Source organism: Lagopus leucura, unplaced genomic scaffold (assembly GCF_019238085.1).
Source record: "Lagopus leucura isolate 7727_CA_CO unplaced genomic scaffold, USGS_WTPT01 Super-Scaffold_100001, whole genome shotgun sequence".
NCBI classification, from domain to species: Eukaryota; Metazoa; Chordata; class Aves; order Galliformes; family Phasianidae; genus Lagopus; species Lagopus leucura.
This window is the reverse complement of record NW_024962262.1, coordinates 48,198,729-48,221,199: the sequence shown is the minus strand read 5'-3', so window position 1 is coordinate 48,221,199 and position 22,471 is coordinate 48,198,729. Positions and strand designations below refer to the sequence as shown.

Here is a 22,471-nt window from a genome sequence, read left to right as displayed (position 1 = left end):
CTAATCTTTTAAAAAATCTGTACTAAATCAAGTGATACTTGAACTTTTCAAGTATGTGAAGAGTTGCTTATATCCTGATTGTCCAAGTTAGGTGAAGTGACTTTAATACATTTTGTAATAAAAATCTTCACTATCATTCCTAGAAATACTATAAATATTTCAGATAACTTTTTAAAAGTTAATTCCTTTTACATAAAAGGAATGGTTATGTTCTTTTACCAATAAAAACCAAAGTGCTGCATGGCTCACCTTTCGGGAGTTTGAAACTGGAAGAAATTACAGTGTATTATAGAAAGAACTGTTTTAACAATCACTTGAGAAGAAAAGTATGTATTTCCAGTTCAGTGTTACAATTATCTTGACAATAGAGATGTGTGGGCTTTGCCATTTCCAGTTAAAAAAAGTGCTACAATTTTTTTTTTTTTTTTTTAAATTGGACAGTAAGCTTTGAAGAAGGGAGGTGATCACTTTGAAGACGGGTTCAGAACTTGTTTCATCCTGTCAAAATTTCATTACTATTGTAATTTTCCAGCTTAATTGTGTCTGTAACTCTGGTTTTGCAGAGCACATGTTATGTGAGGTTTGGTTTTAGCTCGTATCTGACTGCTCTATGAGGCACAGCAGCACAATAGCAGCAAGAATTGCGCTTCCTGTAGGCTTAAATTCTGTTCTTCCTACCATTGGGACTTGCACCTGTGTTTTTACTGCTTTCGGATTTATATAAATGTGTGTGATTAAAGCAGTCTGTATGACACCTCATCTTGGGATAGGGCTATTTTTAAGGACTAAGCTTTAAGTAGTATTGAAGATGCTTCAACATCTGGATGCGTAGAGCTGTAAATCAGCTCAAAACATGAATAGATCTCTTACACGTGCACTGTACTTGAAGTGGAGGGATATAGTTGTAGATTACTGGAGTGAATAATTAAGAGTTTCTGTATATATATATTTTTATATAAAATATACTGTGAATGTGTTATAGTGTTGTTGTTGCCCAGTTTTAGGCTACTAGAGAATACATTAAGATTTCATGCTCCAATTTTGAAGCTTCACTCCTATAAATGCCTTCCTTGTTGAAACGGTTCTACAGTTTGGAAAGGCATCTACATTTGCTTGACAGCTATTTTTCTGGAAGGTATGCTAGACAGATCGGTCAAGTTCAAGGCCTCAGCTGAATAAGGCTAGCCACAGATGCCTTTCTGAGGACACCTTACACCTTTTTGCTTTTCCTTTTGATAAGGTAGATTGGGAACATCTCCTGCCCTGTTGGCCTCTAGAGCATCTCTCTTTACCCAGGGTGCCTGGTTACATTTTGGTCTCTGGGAGTCTGTAGTTGTTGATACCAAGTCAGAAAACAGGATCTGAAAGAGGAGTGCTATTTTGCTAATGATAAGAAAAAAAAAGAAAGCCATTGATCCAGAGCCATTGTGTAGTCCTTCCTTCCATTACTGTCTCCCTGCTTTTTGTTCATTGTACGATCAAGAATTTTACTCAGCCTAAGATAAAGTGTTACTGACGTACAGAGATGTGAGTGCAGACACAGTCATTTCATTCTGAACAAGAAAATGTTTCAGTCAATTAAATTGCTTTGTATTCATTGTTCCAACTTACGTTGTGGGTTATTGATTGTGCTCTCTGACTGTGACAGTTTGAACTTAAAAAAAAAATAATAATTAAACATTACCAGAGAGTGGTTTCTGATACTTTGTGGTTTTTACTGCTGGATGGTTTGAGTGGTATTTAAATTTTAGCCTTCATCCGCCAGTAGTCTCTCAGGTACCAGCAGGAGATTAGTACAGGTGAGGCCAAAGAATGTTTCTAGACCAAAGTTACTGTATTTTGAGTACTAAGAGGCTTAACAGCAAAAATGTAGGCTGGTTTCTCCCACGTGACATCAGTACCAGCAAATTGGATCCAGATGGTTTATGTGTTACTACAGGTGTAGCTAGTGAAACTCATGTGTATTGTCATGTATTTGCTGGGCATTCTGAGAAGAATGTTTGGATATTGCTATGAAAGATGATGTAAACTTACTTAGCTTACTGCAACACGTATTTTTCCTCTAAATACTGATGATGAGTTTCAATTATGTCTGTTTCCAATATCTGTACTTCTGCATAGTCTTTCTTGGAGATAACATAATCACGTAAAACTACTATAAATTGTGGACAAGTTTGTCAAGCTGTGTTTCTTCTGCTGAATTAGATATGCTGTTATTTGTATTAATGAATAGGGTAATTCAAGCTGAAAGGAGGCAAAAAGTGTATCTTTTTAAGAATTTCAATTTTTCTTGCAGTGTATCCCTGTATCGGGGAAATTGCCGACCTCTGCGGTTCGAGCCACCGATGCTGGATTTCCATGAACAGTAAGTTAAGAAAGTTTTCTGATCAGTTCACTTAAACCTGAAGAGCTTTGGAAAGTGAAGGACAGCTTGGTGTATGGAGAGCAGCTTCAGTGCCTGACTCAGACTTCAGGACAGTGTAAACTGAAGCGATGACATCTCGAACATTCTTGTTAGCAGTTCAGCGGAGGAGAAGAAACAGCCTAAGTATGCCTTAGTGCACTAATGCTTGTGAGAAACTTCCTTCATCTTTAGTCAGCACTGCTGCTGGATGAAAGGCTCTTTTGTTTACAGATGAGCCGTGGATTATTAACAAAATTTCCTATTCCTTGTTTGTAGGAAAGGCTAAATATGGATATAGTCATTACAGAGATGTGCAAGGTGACACCTGTGTGTTGATACAGTGTATACTTGCTTCTGAAGCAAAAGGAGTTGTAATTTTGTATTGGTTACAAAGAGTGGCTTTCTAGAAATAGCCTTTATCCAAAGACAGAAAGTTAATATCTATGCAATGAAGGTAGATGGAGATCATTCGTTTTACAGAGCTTATTTGTGTCAGTCTGCAGAAATATGATGTAATATAGGAACTCATTATTTTCTGATCGTAGTAAAGACATAATAAATCACAATAAGCTCTTCGTTATTCTTTCAAAATATCAAATATTTGTTGCTGTTAGTAACTGGTCATAGGTAAGAGGACAACAAGGTTCTAAGCTGAGTAGTAAAATATGGAATGGAAAGTCTGGCTCAACTGCATCTTTTCTCTAACAAACATTACTGTGTTATAGAGTTATAAAGTTGAGTGTGGTACAAACTTAGAAATTTGTACAGCAGTTTGCTCTTCATAAAATCATAGAATCATAAACTGCTCAGGTTGGAAAAGACCTTAAAGATCATTAAGTCCAACCATGACCTAACCAAACTACCCTAATTCTAACAACCCTCAGCTAAATTGTGTCCCTGACCCACATCCACAAACACATGCAGGGATGGTGACTCAACCACCTTCCTGGGGAGCCTATTTCAGTGCTTCCAGTTCCTTCAGTCTCTCCTCATAGAGCATATTCTCCAAGCCCTTCACCAGCCTTGTTGCCCTTCTTTGGACCTGCTCCGGCACCTCAGTGTCCTTCCTGTATTGTCAACCAGAGTTCCTGTAAAAATGTATTGATTTAATTTCAAGTGACTTGCTGTTAAAACCAAGTAAATATTCCATTAATAGTAATTACAGAATTGGACAACAAAGATTTTTTTATTTTTTTTATTTTATTTTTTTTTTTTTTTAGTTTTTTGAATTCTCATTGGCTAAAAATGTTCGATTGATGTAGTTTGAAGTCTGCTAATTTTGCAGGTCATCTATATATTACATACTTACCTGATGAGGCTGTATGTGCTACTTTTTTTGTGTGGATTTCCAATCTACTTCATTTTTTTTAAATAAACGAACTACTTTTAGTTCACACACTGACATGAATATGAATACTTCAAGCTGTTCATTATATTTTTGATTTTTATGTAAGCTGAAAGCACCAAAATAGTATGGATCTAGTATACCATTAAAATAGTGCAAATCAATTACTTACAAGAAGCGTAAGAGGTTTTGTACAGTGAGTATAGAACTCAGGGGTTGCTGACTTCTATCTGTTAACACAGGGAGCGTGTGTGTATGTCAGAATTTGGATCATTGTGTTGTGCTTTTGGTGGTTTTTTTTTAATTTTAATCTAAAAGTCTGTTATCCTTAATTTAGCTGTTTAGATGATAACCTCAGGCAGAAATAATCTTCTAGTTTATTAAGACCTAGAGTAAGATGTGAAAAACAGCTTTACAAAAGGTTTTGATTTGGAGCCCCAGTGTTCAGTTTAAAATCTACCCTTAGGCATTTAAATAGAGGTGAACAGACTTGGAGACGTGATGAGCAACTCAAACTTATGGTCTGAATAAACTGCATATGCCGTGCACCCTGGAAGTAAAACAATTCATACTTAATCTTTTGGCTTTTTGCCTTTTAAATTAGACAGGGTTTTCTTGTATTCACTTTGTCTTTTCTTTTTGACAATTATTTGACAATAAAAAGTCTATTTGACAATAGAGAAGTCCTAGAACACGTATTTAGTTTCTGAGTAAGAGTTGTACATAGAGTGTTTTGTTACTAGGTAGCATTTAGTAGAGCAAGCTTGTTCCAAAGGTCATGTTGATGCAAAGCTATCAACATGTATCATTTCTAGGCTAAAGGAAGTTGCAACATTTAATTTCAGTCATAAGATAGCCCATACTTCTTGTAACGTTTTTGGTCTGCTACTGGTGTTTGGGTTTAATCACATCTTTCAAAATTTTGCCAACTAACTGTCTGTGATATTAGTGGAAATCTGTTTTACTAAAATCAAAACTGGGATTCAGTTGCTAAATAAGTCCTGTAGACACACTTCCTTGTGTTCTACCTGGAGATGAGATTACAGTGGTTGCAAACTTCTATTATACGAGAGTTGGTTTTGAAATGCTGCTTTAACACAAAATAATACAGTATTCTACCACTTTGAAGACAGTCCAGATAATCTCAGACTTATCACAAGAAATATGTGCTCTATGTTAGGATATGCAAATCTTTGCTTCAAAGGATCCCAAATGTTCTTGATATACTTTAAGCCTCTGGGAATGGGGTGGGACCGGGGCAGGTTCTTTCAGGTCAGTGATCCAAGAAACTGCTTAGACTAAATGGAATATCACTCATTTTTTAATATGAGAACCTTCTCTCTCTCTCTCTCTCTTTTTTTCTTTCTTTGATGTTAAGACAGTAACCATTGGGTAGTCTTCTGTAACTTTGGAAGGTGATTGCCCAGAAGTTGTTTTGACAGGACAGTCACTATCTGTAAAGCTTCCCATGTTTGAGATGCATCTTCATATTTGAGCTGTTGCAGGTGGTCCATCTAGATGAAGACTATGATGCAGTGTAGTTTTCATTCTCTTCTTGTTTCTGCTTTATGAGAGAACTTAAATCTTCATAGATCTTAACACGTTGCTTTCATCTATGTTAATTCAACTCTGAAAATATGAAAAGTCAGTTCTTCACAATACAATTTTGGCAGAAGTAACTTTTGATGATGGAGTAGTTTGATATTGAGGATTTTAGGATACTGATGCTACAAGTCAGAACTGCTCATCACCAACATTTTAAAATGTTAAATTATTTTAAAACTGAAGTTGTTTTCAGATTGGTTATTGGTAATGTACAAAAACATGCTTTTATTATGCTTCTGTGGTGAATAGGCATTTGTGCATCATTCAGTTTGAGCTGAGTCCCACTCTCTAGATAGAATACTGTCCTACCACCAAAAAACTAAGAAACTATCTTCCAGCATTCTGTTTATTAGCAATCTTGTTTTGTATTTCCTTTAGAATATTTTGCTTAGAAGGGGTTTTAGTAGCATTTTTATTCCTAAGCTCTTGTTTAAAGGATGTTCTGTTTTTGAACAGTAAATTGCAAACAATTTTAGCAACTGAGGAGTTTATCCAAGTCATTTTATGTAAGGTTGTTCTCTTATATTTCAAAAATATATTTATGAAGTGTGCTGGGACCTATCAGGTACCTACAATGTATGCAGCCAAGTATTTATACTGCATGTTTTATAAACCTCATATGCATGAGGTTGAGATTGTGGGATTTTTTCATGTTGCAAAATGAAATGTTCACTTCTGTTGGAGTTTAAATGTAAGAAAGAGTTGACAGTAAGTTGACACTTAGTCCAAATGTACCTCTGATTTTGTTTGTATATAGAAGTGCCGCCAAAGCAAATAATCTTTTTTTACACTGGTTTTTGTTACAGCTGGTGACACTATTGATTAATTCTATGCTAGTACTGTTCTGTACACCAAATTTTGCTAACTGCTTGGAAAAGGTATGATGTGTTTTGCAGGATCTGATTTCTAGCATAAAATGTGACATTTGCTGTTTTGAAGTTTTTTCAAGTTATGTGGACACAAACTTCTTGTCAAGTTTAATATGAAAATGTTCTTCATTTGTTTGAGAACAAACAAAAGTGATGAATAACAAACAACAACAAAAAACCAAAACACTGGAATCTGGAAGCTGATAAACAATTGAACTGTAGCCTTATATATGGATCCCTTCTGCTTTTTGTTTGTTTTGCTTTTTCCAATTAATGAGACAAGCTTGCATTCTCAAACTTCTGGTTTTGGTTACTTCAGTGAAGCATTTTGCTTGGATCGCTCGGCCAGCAATGCTTATAGTTCCATGTGAAACAGGAGAGTGTTCTAGTTGCTAATTCTCTACTCTTGAATATCAGGAACTTCCTTCATGAATCATAGACTCACCAAGGTTGGGAAAGATCTCCAAGATCATCTAGTCCACCTATTTCCCACTCAACCATGTCTCTCAGTACAACATCTAAGTGTTTCTTGAACACCTCCAGGGTTGGTGACTCCATCTCTTCCCTAGGCAGCCCATTCCAGCACCTGAGCACTCTTTTGGAAAAGAAATTTTTCCTCATGTCCAACCCGAGTTCTTGTAAGGAGCCAGTATTTTTTGTAAGAATGGGTTACAGAAGGCATTCTCCAGAGGTAACTCCCAGTATTTCCTCATATAAGTGGAAAGCTGTTGGTTGAATTCTGTACTCTCTCCAATCTTGCTGCAAAGAACAGGAGATGGGAGAATAATTCATCTGCTAAGTTTACATTTTTTTTTGCTTTTGCTTATAGACTGGCATCATTTTTTTTTTTAAATCAGGCCAGCTTTTTTTTTTTTTTCCTAAATGAAAGTATCTCAACTAAATGCCGTAAGAAGAAAATAATTATTCTTTTAAATGGACAGTTTCAGTCTGTTTTTTGTTTTTTGTTTTTTGTTTTTTTTTTTTTTATAGTGAGTAGTTAAATATTTTTGCAAGTCTGAGCCAATAGCTCGAGGATTTGTTTCCCCAACTCCTTGCAGAAACTGCTTTCCTTTAGTTAAGTATATGCCTCTTTCTTTGTAGAGTTGAAATCAATTCCATTACAAAGGTGTGCTGGCAATGTACTTGAGACGCTAACTCAGATGCTAGAAAGAGTTGAGTTGTAACAGTAAAAATGGTGCATCAACACAGGCTTATTTACTTATTTGAACGGGCACCTCACCCTTGGTAATTACCATCCTCTCATCCACATTTTAGTATCTGCTTTTTGTCAGTATGGGGAGACCCAGCATTTTACAGGGACAAAAGATCAGGAGCAAAATATCGCATGATTTGACAGTTCCTGCTTGTCTGAAGATGTGTATCTGTGTCATCTTATTGCAGTGAGAAGTATTAGTTGTGACTGCTCCAGGAAATTCTGTATGATTTGGCACCAGTAAACACTGTACTTGTGCAGATTACTGTGACTAGATAAATCACAGCCTGGAGAGTATCTCTTAGTTGATTGTTGTCTGGGATGTAGGTTTGTTACGTGTGTCTGGTGCACATTGTTTTACCTGAATTTTACTATGTCTCATGAGAAAAGACAAATTCTACCTTTTTTTTCCCCCCCTATTTCTCTAGATTTGGTTAACATCAGGGTTAGGGTATACAAGGAAAGTATCTGAGCGAAGCAAAATATTAGAGATGCTGTTACAAAATCACAATAGTCTACAAAGTTGTAAAATAGAAAGGTAGTCCTAGCAATAGAATTCCTTTGTAGTGACTTCTTTTTATCACGTACAATGTGGTGTTTGTCTGAAATCTGAAGTTCAGAGGACTGTGATGTCTGTCATGACTACTTCCCTACTGTTGTTTTTTGTTTGTTTGTTTTTAAATGGGCTTTAGCCTCTCAAATATAGTGACTTACATTTGCCTCTTTTCAGTACAGGAAAATTGTTGTTGCCTTAAAATGTTGCTGTTGTTTACAACGTTTCCTGGCACAGTGTACTTTACTTCCAAACTACCTTCCTGCTGGGAACAAACTAGAGTTCAGTCTTACCAAATCATTCAAGATAATTTCTTGACTTTGTGCTTTTTTACGCGTTAAAGATCGTAACAAAGCGGTGCTTAAATCAACTCTGATCCTAGTTTTCAGTACATAGTTGGTTCTCTCCAGAGACCACAAGCAGTACGCTAGTCAGGTAGGTTGTTCATAAGCAATACAGTGCTTGAAGTCTGCTCCTATTCTGTTACTTCCTGCTATTGTGGTTGGCTGGAATTATTCTGCTTGATTCTTAGCTTTAGCTGTTGAATTCCTCTTATAAAGAGTGAAGTGTAATAGGAAGAAGATGGTCTCACCTTTTTGGAGAGCTACTGAACATGGCCAGGGAAGAGAATTGTCAAGAAACTATTCTATGACAGGCAGCAGGTTGCTGCTGGGAACTTGTCTTCAGCTGGAGAACATGAGAAGTTGCTGTGAGAACAGGAGAACAGCTGATCCTCAGGAAAGGCTGAAAGCTTTTTTTCACTGTTGTCTTTTTGTTTGTCAGTGGGATCAGAAAGTGTTTATTCAAGGTATGGAGACTTTTCTCTAAGCAATGAATTCACTGATAAATTGCTGGCTTATAGAAGCTCATTTATGTCCTTCAGTTTCCAAGCAGATAAAATGCTCAAGTCCATCTATACAGATGTAATTGAAGGAGTGTTTGAAGGAGGATTACTCAGATGTTGTAGCATAAGAGTAGACCATTTCACCTCTTCTGACTGTGAAGTAGAAACCTGAAAAATAGCATATTTTTTTCAATAGGTACCAGTTGTAGGATAATGCAATGTTAAGTAAGTCTTCATAAAAAATAATCAGTAATCAGTCGAATATTAAGGAAAAAAAATGTTAAGTTAGCCTTTATTTAAGGTAGAATTATATATATTACTTAAACACATGAGCAAAGTTTCACTGTCAGTATTCCAGATGCAATATGTACCTATTTCGCTTGAGAGGACAAAACCCATTGTCCTGTTTGCTAGAAATCTTAACAGTTTAAAATGCTTTCTTCCCTTTTCTGCAGGCCAGTTGGAATGCCAAAAATGGAGAAAGTTTACCTACATAACCCTAGCTCAGAAGAAACAATTACACTAGTATCAATATCTGCTACAACATCGCATTTTCATGCGTCATTTTTTCAAAATAGGGTAAGTTATTCTGCTTTCTCAAAATGAGCTTTTTCTTCATTTTCTGTATGTGAACTTGATTCCTGCCCAACCCTGCTTCCCTAAGTGAGCTATTTATTTCATTAATTATATACCTAAAAATATTAGGATGCCTCAGATCTTGATCTCAAATCGGTTACCAGACAAATTTGAACTGAATGTGGAATCATATGCAAACCGTACTAGAAAAGAAGAAATTAAATATTTCTTAGGAGTTCCAACTAGGGTGTAAGTATATACTGTCACTAGCAGCAGATACCTTTGCTGCTGATGTGACTGTTAAGCGTTCTGTACTTCAGAGCACGTGCACAGCTATGAGCTGTTCTTACAGTCTTCACAAGACTCTAGATACAGTGAAGAGGTATTAGTCTGGAGCAGACACTAATCTAGCTTGTAGCTATTGCAGCCATATCATAAGAACTTGCAAGCTGAAAAGCATGGTGTCAGTAGATTTAATTCTCTTAACCATGTTACCGTCAGATACAGTTCTCTAGTTTCAGTTTTGTGCATAGAGCGTGTGGTTTAGCAGGGTCCAACAAACAATTAAAACAAGTCCTTGCTACAGAAAAGCTGACTATAAAGCAGCCTTTCTCACTTTTCAAAGTTCTGTAGTAAATGCCTTTCTCCTGTGTTCAGTAAGCTCAGTCCAAGGTATTTCTATGTAATGGTGAATTCTGAACTTACAGTTTAGCCTAAAAGTATGGTTGAATATAGTTTTGTGGTAGACGTTAGCTGTAAAATAATGTTTTGATTATCTCATTACCAATATGTATGCTTTTCTCTAAGTCTCTTGTAGACTTTCTAACTTCAGTGTTGAATAAAGAACAAATGAATATCTTCTGTAACACAAAATGTTTTCCTGAAAAGTGCAATGACCTCAATAAACTTGCTTTTCCTTCTTCTTTGCCTTTTTTTTCTTCCCCAGAAAATTCTTCCAGGAGGCAATACATCCTTTGATGTAGTTTTCCTCGCAAGAGTAGTGGGAAATGTAGAGAACACTTTATTTATTAACACTTCTAACCATGGGGTATTTACTTATCAGGTAAGATAAGTGGAGAACAATCAGAAAAAGTTGTAAAATGTGAATTAGCCTTATGGCTGTATCTATTACTGTGTATTTAACAACACAGCAGTGTTTTTCCAGACCAGTTAAAGAAGCTTCCACTCTAGCTGCTTGTTGTAATGCAGTTATATCAAATATGTAAATATCTACAGGCCAGTAATATAAGCCAGATCGCTGAAAACTAGATGGGATTTTATGGGGTGTGTGTTAGTGGCTCGCTGCAATGATCCAACTCATTCTTTTGTTCTTTGCTTATTTGATACATTGATAAGACAGTTTTATTCATTATGCTGGCAAAAAAAATCCATTTGAGATTCAACAAGATAAACTGTACAGATAAAAGAGGCTGAAAAGTGAGATAATTATGGAGTCCTTAGAGTTGGAAAGGACCTCTGAAGGCCATCTAGTCCAACTCCCTTACAGTGAACAGGGACACCACAGCTAGATTATGTTGCCCAGGGCCTTGATCCAGCCTTGCCTTGTAAGTCTCCAGGGACAGGGCATCAACCACATTCGTAGGCAGCCTGTTCCAGTGTCTCACCACCCTCCCTGTAAAAGATTTTTTCCTTGTATCTAATCTAAATCTACCCTCTTGAGCTTGAGTTTAAAACCATTTCTCCTTGTTCTGTCACCACAGTCCCTGCTTCTTTCCAGTTATTCCCCTTTAAACACTGACAGGTGGCTATAAGGAAATCCTCATTAAAGGAATCTAGCTCTTACGTGGCAGCATTTTGAAAACAACAGAAGCCTTTCCCATATAGATACTTTGTTCCATAATCCTTTAATGATAAGATTTAATACCTTTTTAGCCTTTAGCTGGTATTGAGTATTTCAGGGTACCAGAACAAAGGTATTATTTTGATGTCCTGTGATCTAAATATGTCAGTGTAACAAAGTAGTGGCTATTAGAAATACTTGTTTTCTGTAAAGAAACCAATTTTTTTCCAGTGCTTTAGCATGATCCTGATTTTTAAATGCTCAGTGAGAAGTATATTAAACAATTAATTAAAAAGAGTACTTGGTAGACTATTAAAAATTGCATATATATTAAATGCTACAAAAAGGATATCCAGCTGCTTAGGCTTGTTATTTTCTTCTTCTGTCTCAGGTGTTTGGCATTGGAGTATCGAACCCCTATCGTTTGCGCCCCTTTATTGGGGCACGAGTTCCTGTAAATAGCAGTTTTTCTCCTATAATAAATATACATAACCCTCACAGTGAACCTTTGCAGGTGAGCCTAAAAGCATTAAATTCTCATTCATTTATGATACCAGTCTGAAATTTTATTTATTTTGGTATTTCGTAAATCTGTTTGAACTGTAAATCTGTGTGACACCAAGTTTTATACATTACAAAGTTGTGTTTCTGTTTAAATGCTGTTCAGTTGTTCTAGAAATTATAGATTATGTTCACAAATCTTTTTAGTTTGCTGTATTGGGGTTTTACTATAGGTTTTCCATTTTTAAAATCACATAATTACTGCAAGATGGAGAACTACCCTTCACTGGTAGTCAAGAAGAGTAATGAAGCCAATGAAGTAACATAGATTTTGCATTTTTAATCCAGGCATGCCTTTTAGCTCCCTTCTGCTCATTTTGCATTGATAATGTTTTTTGTTGATGTTGTCAGCCAAATATTTCAGGAGGTAATCTGATTTTAATTAGTGATGAGCTTTATTTTATTGATCAACAGTGAAGAAAGAAGAACGCTCCCTTGATCCAATAAACGCAGCCAGAAATGTCCCCCAATGAAATGTGAATGCAATAAGCTCAATGTCTCTCTAGGCTGTGTATTAAATATAGTACTATTGTGATTTCTTCCAACTAGTGGTGTCTTTACTGTGAACCTTAAAATACAGTGGTGGTACAGTGTTCTTGTATCAAGGCAGGATTAATGAATGAAGTGATATCTGAACATAACCAAGCTACTAAATCAATAGCCTGGTAGTGAATTTCTACTATTTGGTAAATGATTCACAAACTGTGAAATTCCACAGAAAGCACATTGAGTGTAGCACTAGCCAGTGGTTTTATCATAATTAAAAGTGAGTTTATTAAGATACTGCAGTGGTCAAATAGTTGCTAATCTTTTACTTTGAACATTATATTATCTGATAACTGAAACAGTCTCCCTTTAATGGTAATTGAACGTTTTCCTGTTATCTACTCCAGGTAGTAGAAATGTATTCCAGTGGAGGTGATCTCCATTTAGAGCTTCCAACAGGTCAGCAAGGAGGTACAAAGAAGCTGTGGGTAAGTAGTAATGTCTGCAGCATTTACTGTAGATATTTAGGGAATTTTTACTTTGATATTATTTTAGGATTGTATTGTTTGTTTGTTTGTTTTTTTACCAAACGTTTGTCATGTAATCTGTAAAAGAACTCCATAAAACTGAAACGATAACAGGATCTATTAGCTATGTGATAATAAAAATAGAAAGTAGAGCTTAATTTCAAGAAACTATCTCCATTTAACTGTTCTTTTTTGAAAGGAGAAGATGAATCACACCCACTTGATCACACAGGACAGTGTAGTCCTTCTTATGCCTTGCAAGCTGGATTCAGCCTACAAGAAGATTCTAAAATAAAACCTTTTTCTTTTTTAACTGAGCAAGTCCTTCCTGCAAATCACTGTGAAGGTTTATGTGAGTTGGAAAAAACAGCTGAATGAACTTAAGGAGGAAGAACAAATTGAGGACTGTAAAACAGCAATGTGTCCAGCTGCAGTAAATCTCTGAATCATGATTCAAGAGTGGCTAGAAATGGTTCTGGAAAGTATGTGTGCCCTACACTATGTATCTTCTGCCAGTGACAGAATAATGGGTTAGAGAGACACTTGGTCTGGCCTATTAAATCTGTTTTGTTGTGTTCTTTGTGATACGTACTGGTATCTTCCCAGGAAATAAGTTTTAGAAGCATTCAGAAGATGAAGTTTTGGTTTTGTGCTGTAGATTACACTCTTAGTAATGTCCGACTAGATATGAAAACTGTTTTCCTCTGTAATGGATATTACTGCTCTTTTTTTTATGTCTGTTTTTGTCTGGGAGAGACTTCTAAGTCATGGGGATTCAAAATTTCTCTTACTCCAAGTATCATTACAGTCACTGACTGTTGTATCTGTTGGAGTGAATAAAGCCAGCATATTTCCAAGCCAAGAAGAAAAATCACAAAAACTAATTCCTGGCTTTTCTGGAGAAAGTCTGTGAGAATGGCTATAATTTTGTTTTAGATACACATATTGCAAAGGAGTAGAAATACAAATCACAAGAATTTTAAAAATCAGTGGAAAGAGCAAACATATTAGGAGTTGGAAATAAGAAATAAAATCAGATTAAAAAAAAAAAAAAAGTGAAGATCTTAATATTTTGACACATAGTTTTACTCAGATGGCATTGCTTCTAATGATCACAGAATCAAAGAATGGCCAGAGTTGGAAGGGACCTCAAGGCTCATGAATCTCCTACCCCCTGCCACATGCAGGGCCACCAACCTCCCCATTTAATACTAGACCAGGCTGCCCAGGGCCCCATCCAACCTGGCCTTGAACACCTCCAGGGACGGGGCATCCACAACCTCTCTGGACAGCCTGTTCCAGCACCTCACCACTCTCTCTGTAAAGAATTTCCCCCTGACATCCAACTTAAATCTCTCCTCCCTCAACTTAAAGCTATTTCCCCTTGTCCTGCAAACATGATAACCCCTTCCTCATGAACAAAAAAATTTAAGGGGACTGTTGAATTCTATAATCATTAGTGAGTATATAAACAACATGCCTGTTTGGTGTGGATAGAACCACAAACAAAAGCATGAAAGATTTTAAATGTCTACCTCAGTTCTGGTTTTGCTTCTTCAGCAAATAGCTATTCAGCTTCCCTAAGACAGGTTACCAATTAAAGCATTAATGACAAGCATGCAAAAGTTGCACTGGAAGGGCATTGGCATTTCAAATCAGTAAAACAAGTCAAAGAAGTGAAACCAATAGGTGGAAGCATGAAGATATAGCAGAAGAGAAAGTAGAGTAAATGATTTGAAACAAGGTTGACACAAGTGTTGATACTTTAAAGTATGCTGTCAAATTGTACAGTGTTGTCACAATTTGTATTGATGTCAGATGTTTTGATGGTTGGATGAAGCAGTCCGCATGTGCAGGAGAATTTTTATGATCGCTATTTAATGGTACTTCAGGGATCTGGACAAACTTTGGATAATTTCTAATTACTCACGTGGAAGAGGGAAATTGCATCCTTGGAGACAATGTAGCGGTTTGTTTATGTTAGGTTTGTGAATAAGTGAGAGCAGAATTTGAAAGTTAAGACTTCTCAGTATAATTTTTAATTCAGAGACTCCAAATGTAGTTACTCTGACTACTAGCAATTCTGCACTGTTTTAATTTGTTTAGCTAGATGGTTTTGACATTTGTGTATGTGTGTGAAACTGTATGTGCTTTGTGTCTGCTTTGGAGAAAAAGCAATTAGAATATATAAAAATAGCATTTGATGTTACTGAACTCAGTAACGTTTTTATCATTAATCTCTCAGCCTTTTCCCACAGTTTTAAGAAATAAAACTTAAGAGGGTAATGAAAGTCCTCTTCTGTATACCTGTTTTTAATCAGTGTCGTATTTGTTGGGAAAAAACTACCCAAATGAAATCTAATGGTAACTTTAAAAACATGCAGGCTCTGTCTTGCTTCCGTTGCTGCTTTTTCTCTTATCATACAATTATGCTCAATACTTCTATTGTAGTTTTTGCTGTAGCAGCTCTTTTTATAATTACTGCAATCTCACAGATGTGCTTTTAATGTTCTGTTAGGAAATACCTCCCTACGAAACAAAAGGTGTGATGAGAGCCAGCTTTTCTTCGAGAGAAGCAGATAATCATACAGCATTCATTAGAATAAAAACAAATGCCTCAGACAACACGGAATTTATCATTCTCCCTGTTGAGGTAGAAGTTACAACAGGTTTGTAAAAAAGCATTTTTGTCGTTATTTAGCTTTATGAACTTGTGCAGTAAGAAAATGGTAATGTCTCTTTTTCTTCCCTTAAAGCACCAGGAATCTATTCATCAACAGAAATGCTAGATTTTGGTACGCTACGAACACAAGGTAAAGCTGTACTTCAGATCTCAAAATATCTGTGAGGGGCAAAGGGAAGAATGGTCATCTTTGTAATTGTCCTAATAGATTGTGAGATTATGATTTTATTTTGGTTTTTTTTTTTTTTTTCAGAGCCAGAGTTTCAAAGATAGGAAAACAATGCATTGCTACTGTGCACAAATGTGTTTGCCTTCAAGTAAACTTGTGATGTTTACAAGCAAACAGTAGTTCCCACATTTAGTTATAAGTCAAGTACTGACACGAGTCTTAAAACTTACTTGTACATGGCTTAACCTGAAAACTGCTGTTGGTTTATTTCATTATTTTTTTTTTTAGGGAAAGATTGCTTTATAGCTACAAGGCTTTAATATCTTTCATACACAAGAAATAGTAAAAGTATGCAAACTTAACCAAGTTGTTTGTGATTTCTTCTTTTTTAAAAATGCCATTTACAAGTTTATGCTGTACATTTTGCATTAGTATTGCTTAGTGAGATCAAAGAATTATTTATGCTTGACAGAAAGTAATAAAACCAAAGGTATCTTCCATGCAACGTAGCTAACAAATAAGATTACCAAGTAAGATTGTCTTTGCTAGTCCATCTGGCCAAAATCATGCATTTTACTATTTTTAGCTGGTTCATTTCTTAATGTGTTAGAAATAAATGTAGTTAACTGAAGCATGTGGTATTTACTACTATAAAAAAATGCTGTTTAAAATGTCATGTTCCTGAGGCTAGCTACTTTGGCTGTACTACCAAGTTAATGTAACTCTTCAATGCTAAACAACGGTGGGTTTATGAGAAACTAGCTAGCACAGATAACTTTGTATAAGGTTTTCGTATTAACATAGCCTAATAGTCTGGTGTGATTTTTGTTCTTTAACAGATCTGCCAAAAATTTTAAATCTGCATTTATTAAATTCAGGAACAAAAGATGTGCCAATTACAGTAAGTTTTATTTGAAACTTTCTACCTGTGTTTACTTCATCTCATGAAAATTGATCATTTCCAGATAATCCATGAACCATGCAGAGTTCAGAAATAGAAGCTAGATAATAGATGACTAAAATATGACTTAGTATTAAGAAAAGAAATCATGTATATGCATGGTAACATTAATTTGCTTCATAGCCTTCTTTCAACAGCTATTTCAATATCATAGATATCGAGATTGTCTACAACATCTTAGGGTCTCTAAGCTTTTCTACTTGTAATTCCAGTTTGGCATACAAGAGATTAAGGTTCTGTGGGATTGTTTGTCTACATCAGAGTCCCTTAAAGCATATGAAGTGATGTTCCAATGTAGTCTTATAAGATGGGCAAAGAGTAGCTTTTAGAAGCAGACTGCAATGTGGCCCTTGTTTTCTTGAGTCTATCTCATTTGTATCTTGAAATAAGAAAAAGGCCTGGGAACACTCCAGAGTCCTTTCCTATGAGATTGCTACAGCTGTGTATAAAGGCAGTTTCAGAGTTCTAGTTTTGGGATTTTCTGTGTTTATTTCAGAGTTTTTACTGTGTTCTTGTGGTGCATGCATTCCTCTTTCCTGTGTAATTTCCTATGTGATTTTTTTTTCCCCACTATTTTTCTCACTTTTTCCTTCTCTTCCTCCTGTCTTCCTTGTTTTGCAGATTTGTTTGTATTGGTAGCTATATATTGTCCCAGTGCATTTTAAAAAGTGTTGAAGTGTTGAAAAGAAACCAAAGGAGCCAGAAGAGTGACTGAAGGACTGGCAAAGGTTTCTTACTGAGCTCTTGGAGAGCATTAGTTTTTAAAGCTTTAACTGTAGAGAATGATATTTTAATAGTAAAGGTTGAACAAAAACATAGGACAGGATGCTGGATACTGAGGCTAGACAAATTTATGGTAGAAACAGAATACTTATTTAGTAATGAGGATAGCTTTCCGCTGTAATGACACTCCATTGCAATTTCTGCTCAGTTATTATTCATGGATAACTCTCAAGTCAGGAGAAGTTAATAGTATAGTATAAGAGAATTTAATTTGTGGAAGTCGTAGTGCTTATTATTTCAGTGAGGGTAGATGACCTTAAGGTTCCTTGTGGCCTTGTATGCTAGAAAGCACCTCCCATGGAGTGTGGTAATGTGTTCTAATTGAAAAGTTTTCTTTTTCCTGCCTCTCTAGAAAGACCTATATGTAATCCCTACAATCAGAGGATTTGTAAACTTACTAGATTTTTTCTCAACTGTTTGCTTTCCTATGTCATGCCCATGTTCTTAGACTTGCCAGGTTTGTTGTAAGGCATGTGACATACTTCACGAGTACAAGCCAAATAACTTTTTGTTCAAACTGCCAGTATCATATCTGCTATTAATTAGCACCTATTTCATACTTCTCCAGAAAAAAAAAACTTCCTTTTTAAAAGCTACGGTCTCTGTGTTCCTGACTGTAGGCCATAGACCACAGTCTTCTGGTAGGCTATTATCTGCTCATTCTACAGGTATGACAGAATTTTTCCAGATGAATTATTCTTTTATAATGTATCAAAGCAATGAATTTAGAGATATTGAAGGGCCCTGGAACTTACCTTGTGATGATAAAGTTACTTCATTTATGACTAAATATGATATATTTTTCAATATCACATATGGCACGTCTGAGTCAATTGTTCTTATTAAAGCACAATTAGTGAAGTTTGTGAGTTGTATAACCTTACCAGTATTTCGAGCACTGTGTGAATTTCTGCTATGTCAATTTTAAAGTGGTAAACAAGAGCAAAGAAATTCTGCAAAGAAACTAGTGAATAGTGTAGAAATGGAATTCTGATCCTTTAGAACCAGAGTTTAAAAGCAGTGAGGCAGAGCTCTGCCACAACTTTAATCTTAATGTCAGAAGTAAAGGCCAGGGCTATATTTAGCATATATTTAAGTTGGCTGCTGGAAGAACTAAATATCTTCAGGTCATCTGCGTATGACAGACTGCTAACAGTGCTGCCAGAGCTGTAGTTGTGCTTTTAAGTTCTTACTCATCCTGTGGTCCAGCAATTTGGTTAAGGAACATAAGAGTGAGTCACTGGACTTTCTTTCTTGAGTTTTAAGAGTCTTTACAAAACTTCCTTATTTACATTTTTATAGGGTTTTTTTACGTCATTAGGGAGCATCGTGTTTACTTTGTGACTGGACAAACTGTTGTGCTGCAACAATTAAGCGATGTTGTCAAAAGTGTAATGAAGTCAGATGGTTCTCTTTAATTTGTCCCCTCTCCAGAAAGAAAATTTTGTTTCTTTAAGGCAGTTTAAGTCCATTTCATCGTTAACAGTGAAGTCCCATTTGTAAGTTTCAGCTCCTGGTCATGTTCTATGCATAAAGAACAAGAAACTTGAGGATACCTATGTACTGAATCTAGGCCTATCTGTTTGATGATAAGTGTATGAGAAAGTGCTTACTTTGGTCACAGTTCAATTACTTCACAGACTTTTGCTCTTACCAACCTGTGAGAAGTAGTTATGTTCTCTATCTCAATTTTTGATCTCAAAATAATGCCTCAAAGATTCAAATTCACTAGTAGTTTATCGTACACCTTCTTCATCTTATTAGAATAGATACATTCTGTGAGTCCTTAAACCATATACTATAAGGTCTTGAAGCTTGACTGAGGTACTTCCATAGGAGATTTGTATGTAAATAAAATGCAGTATTTGAAATTCCTCTTCCCCACAGAAATTGCTGATGGGGATTTTTCTGAGAAAATCAGTAGTGTTAGATTCTCAGTGGAACTTGTTTTGCATGTGTTTTCTTATGACCTGCTGTTGAGGAGCCCATATTTGATGATTCATAAGGCACATCTCAGGAAACAAGTTTTGCTTGGGCTTTATTTGAAGTGGGTTAAAATTTGAGGAAAATGAAGTTAAAAGAATTCCTAAGGAATTTTGTTTCCATTAGTCATCTTAATGTTATATTTGCTTTTATAGCATGTAATCAAGCAGCAAGAGAAATGTGACTGATATAGTTTAAAAAAAAAAATCCACAAAACAGTGTTAAATTCCTTCTTTAACTAAATTTATCTATGAATGTTTTGAACTAATCCATGTAGATTTGAGTTTTAAGACGTACACCTCTGAAACCTGAAAATTTTTCTCACACTGGGTTGTTCTTTCGTATATTTTCTGATGATGAGCTGAATGAAATCAGCATTGTTTCAAGCTTTTAGTAGCTCAAAACCAGCTTTTTATATGGAAAGAGCTGCTAGAAATGGTTACCTTTTCTACCAGGTGAAAGCTGTGAAATTGACTATAGCTTTTGTTTTGCCTCCTTTAAGGGGCTTTTCAAAGATACCTCGAGATCTCAGTTTTGTAATATGGATTCCATTAGAAACAGATTGTGATATTTATAAATCAGCTCACGAGGAGATGTATCAAATATCTGCACCATGTGCATGCAGGTGTTTGACAAAGGTCAGTGCTGTAACTCCAAAATAGAGAATCTTCCGGTTGAGCTAGCAGAGATTGTTCATTAGTTAGAACATGAGCAATGCTGCTCGTTTCCTTAGAGGGTTGTGCATTAGTTATGTAACTTTGCAGAACTTAATTATGTATGCAAAATTTTACAGCTTTCATTTACAGTCAAGAATAGCTTAGCTTTGAAGAATTGTTAACTGGTGTGTAGCACTAGCAGTCTGTCTTACTCTTCTCTGATGAAGGAAGTCTCAGCTGCTTATGAAGCAGGTGCTAAACCTCTGTGGCCTAGCATAAGGTAAACCAGCACTCATTTCAATTTTCTTAATGCAGTGTCTTGTAATTTATGGCAGCTTAGCAGCTGCTATATGAGCAGCTGAGCTGTTTTTACAGCAGAAGACAGCTGGGGAGGAGGAATCATGGCAGCCATCCCAATTTTAAGCAAAATAAGAATAAGAGCATTGAAGTGCTCCAAGCCCTGTTTCTGTACATGAAATCTAACTAGTTTGCTAGCAGTCTCTGTAGGCACTTCAGGTATTGATAGTTGCCATCTGTAATTCTGCTGCATGGCATTGCATATCTCTTCAAATCACCTCTGGCTAACAACTGACAGAATTGCTATTCTAGTAACATCCAATTCACCTTTTCTGTGTAGTTAGAAATAATAACTGTCAGATTGAAAAGGTAATATTGTAAAATGTCACTGTAAAGTAAATATCATCTCAAATTGACAGACCTGTTCTTTATACTGATTTATTTTTTAATTAATATGGCAGTTTTGCAGATTTAACATGGAATCAGAGACAAGGTGGATGTGTGTATTGCCATTAATTACACAAGTCAGCTAACAGCTTTGCCAGCAAGTGAACTAGAAACAAATAGGCTATGGCTGCTGTAACCTTGTGACATTAAGAATAAAAATAATTCTTAATTTACAAAAATAAAATTGCCTTCTGTTTCTTTTGCACATTCTTGGCTATACTGTCTCTTCACTCTGTTTTCAAGGGAAACTCCTTGTCCGCTTTTTTGCATATTGAGTAGTTTTCAGGACTTGAAAAACATAGTAAAGCCACTTGTAATGCTGTTCTGTTATAGGGAATATAGACCTATACAAACTCAGCACCAATTAATTGCAGCCATATCACTTTGAATGATGGCTGCACAGTGTGTTAACAATGATAAATGTACGAGTGCTTTATATTTTTGATTCTGTTTGCAGAGTGTGAGACCTACACCACAGAATGAAGCTATAACAGTGCATTTCAAACCAGTTACGTTAAAAGCCTCTGAAAGTAAATATACCAAAGTTGCAAGTATTAGCTTTGATGGTAAGTACTTCACCTCTCTTCTTAAAACTTGTCCAATGCTTCATAACACTTGCTGAAACTTTATGAATTGTTTTCTAAGAAGTCTCTTAATGAACTAATGCTTGGCACTTTGAGGAGGAAGTGGAATTATTTGGAAGGGCCTTATGTTTCTGCTGAGTGCATGTATTTCAGAAGGGTCTTTTCTGAAGTCACAACTAGCCAGTGACTTCACCTGATAACTAATAGTAAGAAGAAAAGGGATTCTTAAAGAATCTTATGTGTGTAAATATAAAAACTGAGCATCAGATTCTGTTGTAAACGTAAGTGGTATTTTGAGTCATTGGTTGAAAAACGTTATTAGCCTACAAAGGTGTTTGCTTTTGGGAAATCCTAGCAAACCAAGGCACGTTCATGGCATTGATGTAAAGTAGACTATATCCCTTGTATACCCTTTGAGCTTTCTGAAGTTTAAAGAAGACTCTAAGATGCTATTTTCCCCCAAAGTGTTTTGTTGGAATACCCGTGAAATAGGGTTCTGTCTGGCACTTGAGAATCTTAATGTGAATGCTAGCTTGTTTTCTTTTATCTTGAATTTATATTATAGAGAAAGGCAGGTAAGAGTGGCAAGGCTTTCACTGTAACCTTTCCTATGAAGATACATTATGTATCCTCATACTGACTTTCATTTATATGTTTATGAAAGAAGTGCTGGTTCATTTCCTTCTTACATAGTGTGACTGTAAATGTTATGCCAACCTTTGATAGAAATGTTACCTCCATTTGTATTAGATTCTTATCAACTCAAGGACTGCTGTTGACCTGTTCAAATCTTACTGCTTTATGATCCTAGCTGGTACTGTAAGCAATCCAAGATGAGAGACTTAAAGATGGAGTCTTACAGATGCAGTGTTTTTAATTTCAGGTAGATATAATTTTAGAATTTGTATGGATAGAGAGGAAAGGATTTTGTTTACTAATTAGCATTTTAGACTTTGAATAGCTTGCAGTTTGTAAGGTGAGTGAGATATGTCTTAGCCCATAAATATTGAATTCTGAAATAGCTGTACTCTGTCAACCTGAGGTAACATGTCCAGATTTTGAAGCTGGAAGGAATTGTTGTATAAGAATGTACAGACTGACATGTGGTAGGTTTTGATGGGATT

At 35.8% G+C, this 22,471-nt stretch overlaps 1 protein-coding gene across 1 annotated transcript in view; it reads left to right on the top strand.

The window, feature by feature from the left end:
• The window catches only part of TMEM131 (transmembrane protein 131), a 92,918-nt gene that overhangs the window by 34,352 nt on the left and 36,095 nt on the right, over positions 1-22,471 (top strand). The window contains exons 4-12 of the mRNA XM_042866787.1: positions 2,297-2,365; positions 9,289-9,412; positions 10,356-10,472; positions 11,602-11,724; positions 12,665-12,745; positions 15,303-15,453; positions 15,541-15,597; positions 16,476-16,537; positions 21,221-21,329. Coding sequence (XP_042722721.1) covers positions 2,297-2,365; positions 9,289-9,412; positions 10,356-10,472; positions 11,602-11,724; positions 12,665-12,745; positions 15,303-15,453; positions 15,541-15,597; positions 16,476-16,537; positions 21,221-21,329 — 893 coding nt within the window. The remainder of the gene's footprint in view (positions 1-2,296; positions 2,366-9,288; positions 9,413-10,355; positions 10,473-11,601; positions 11,725-12,664; positions 12,746-15,302; positions 15,454-15,540; positions 15,598-16,475; positions 16,538-21,220; positions 21,330-22,471) is intronic.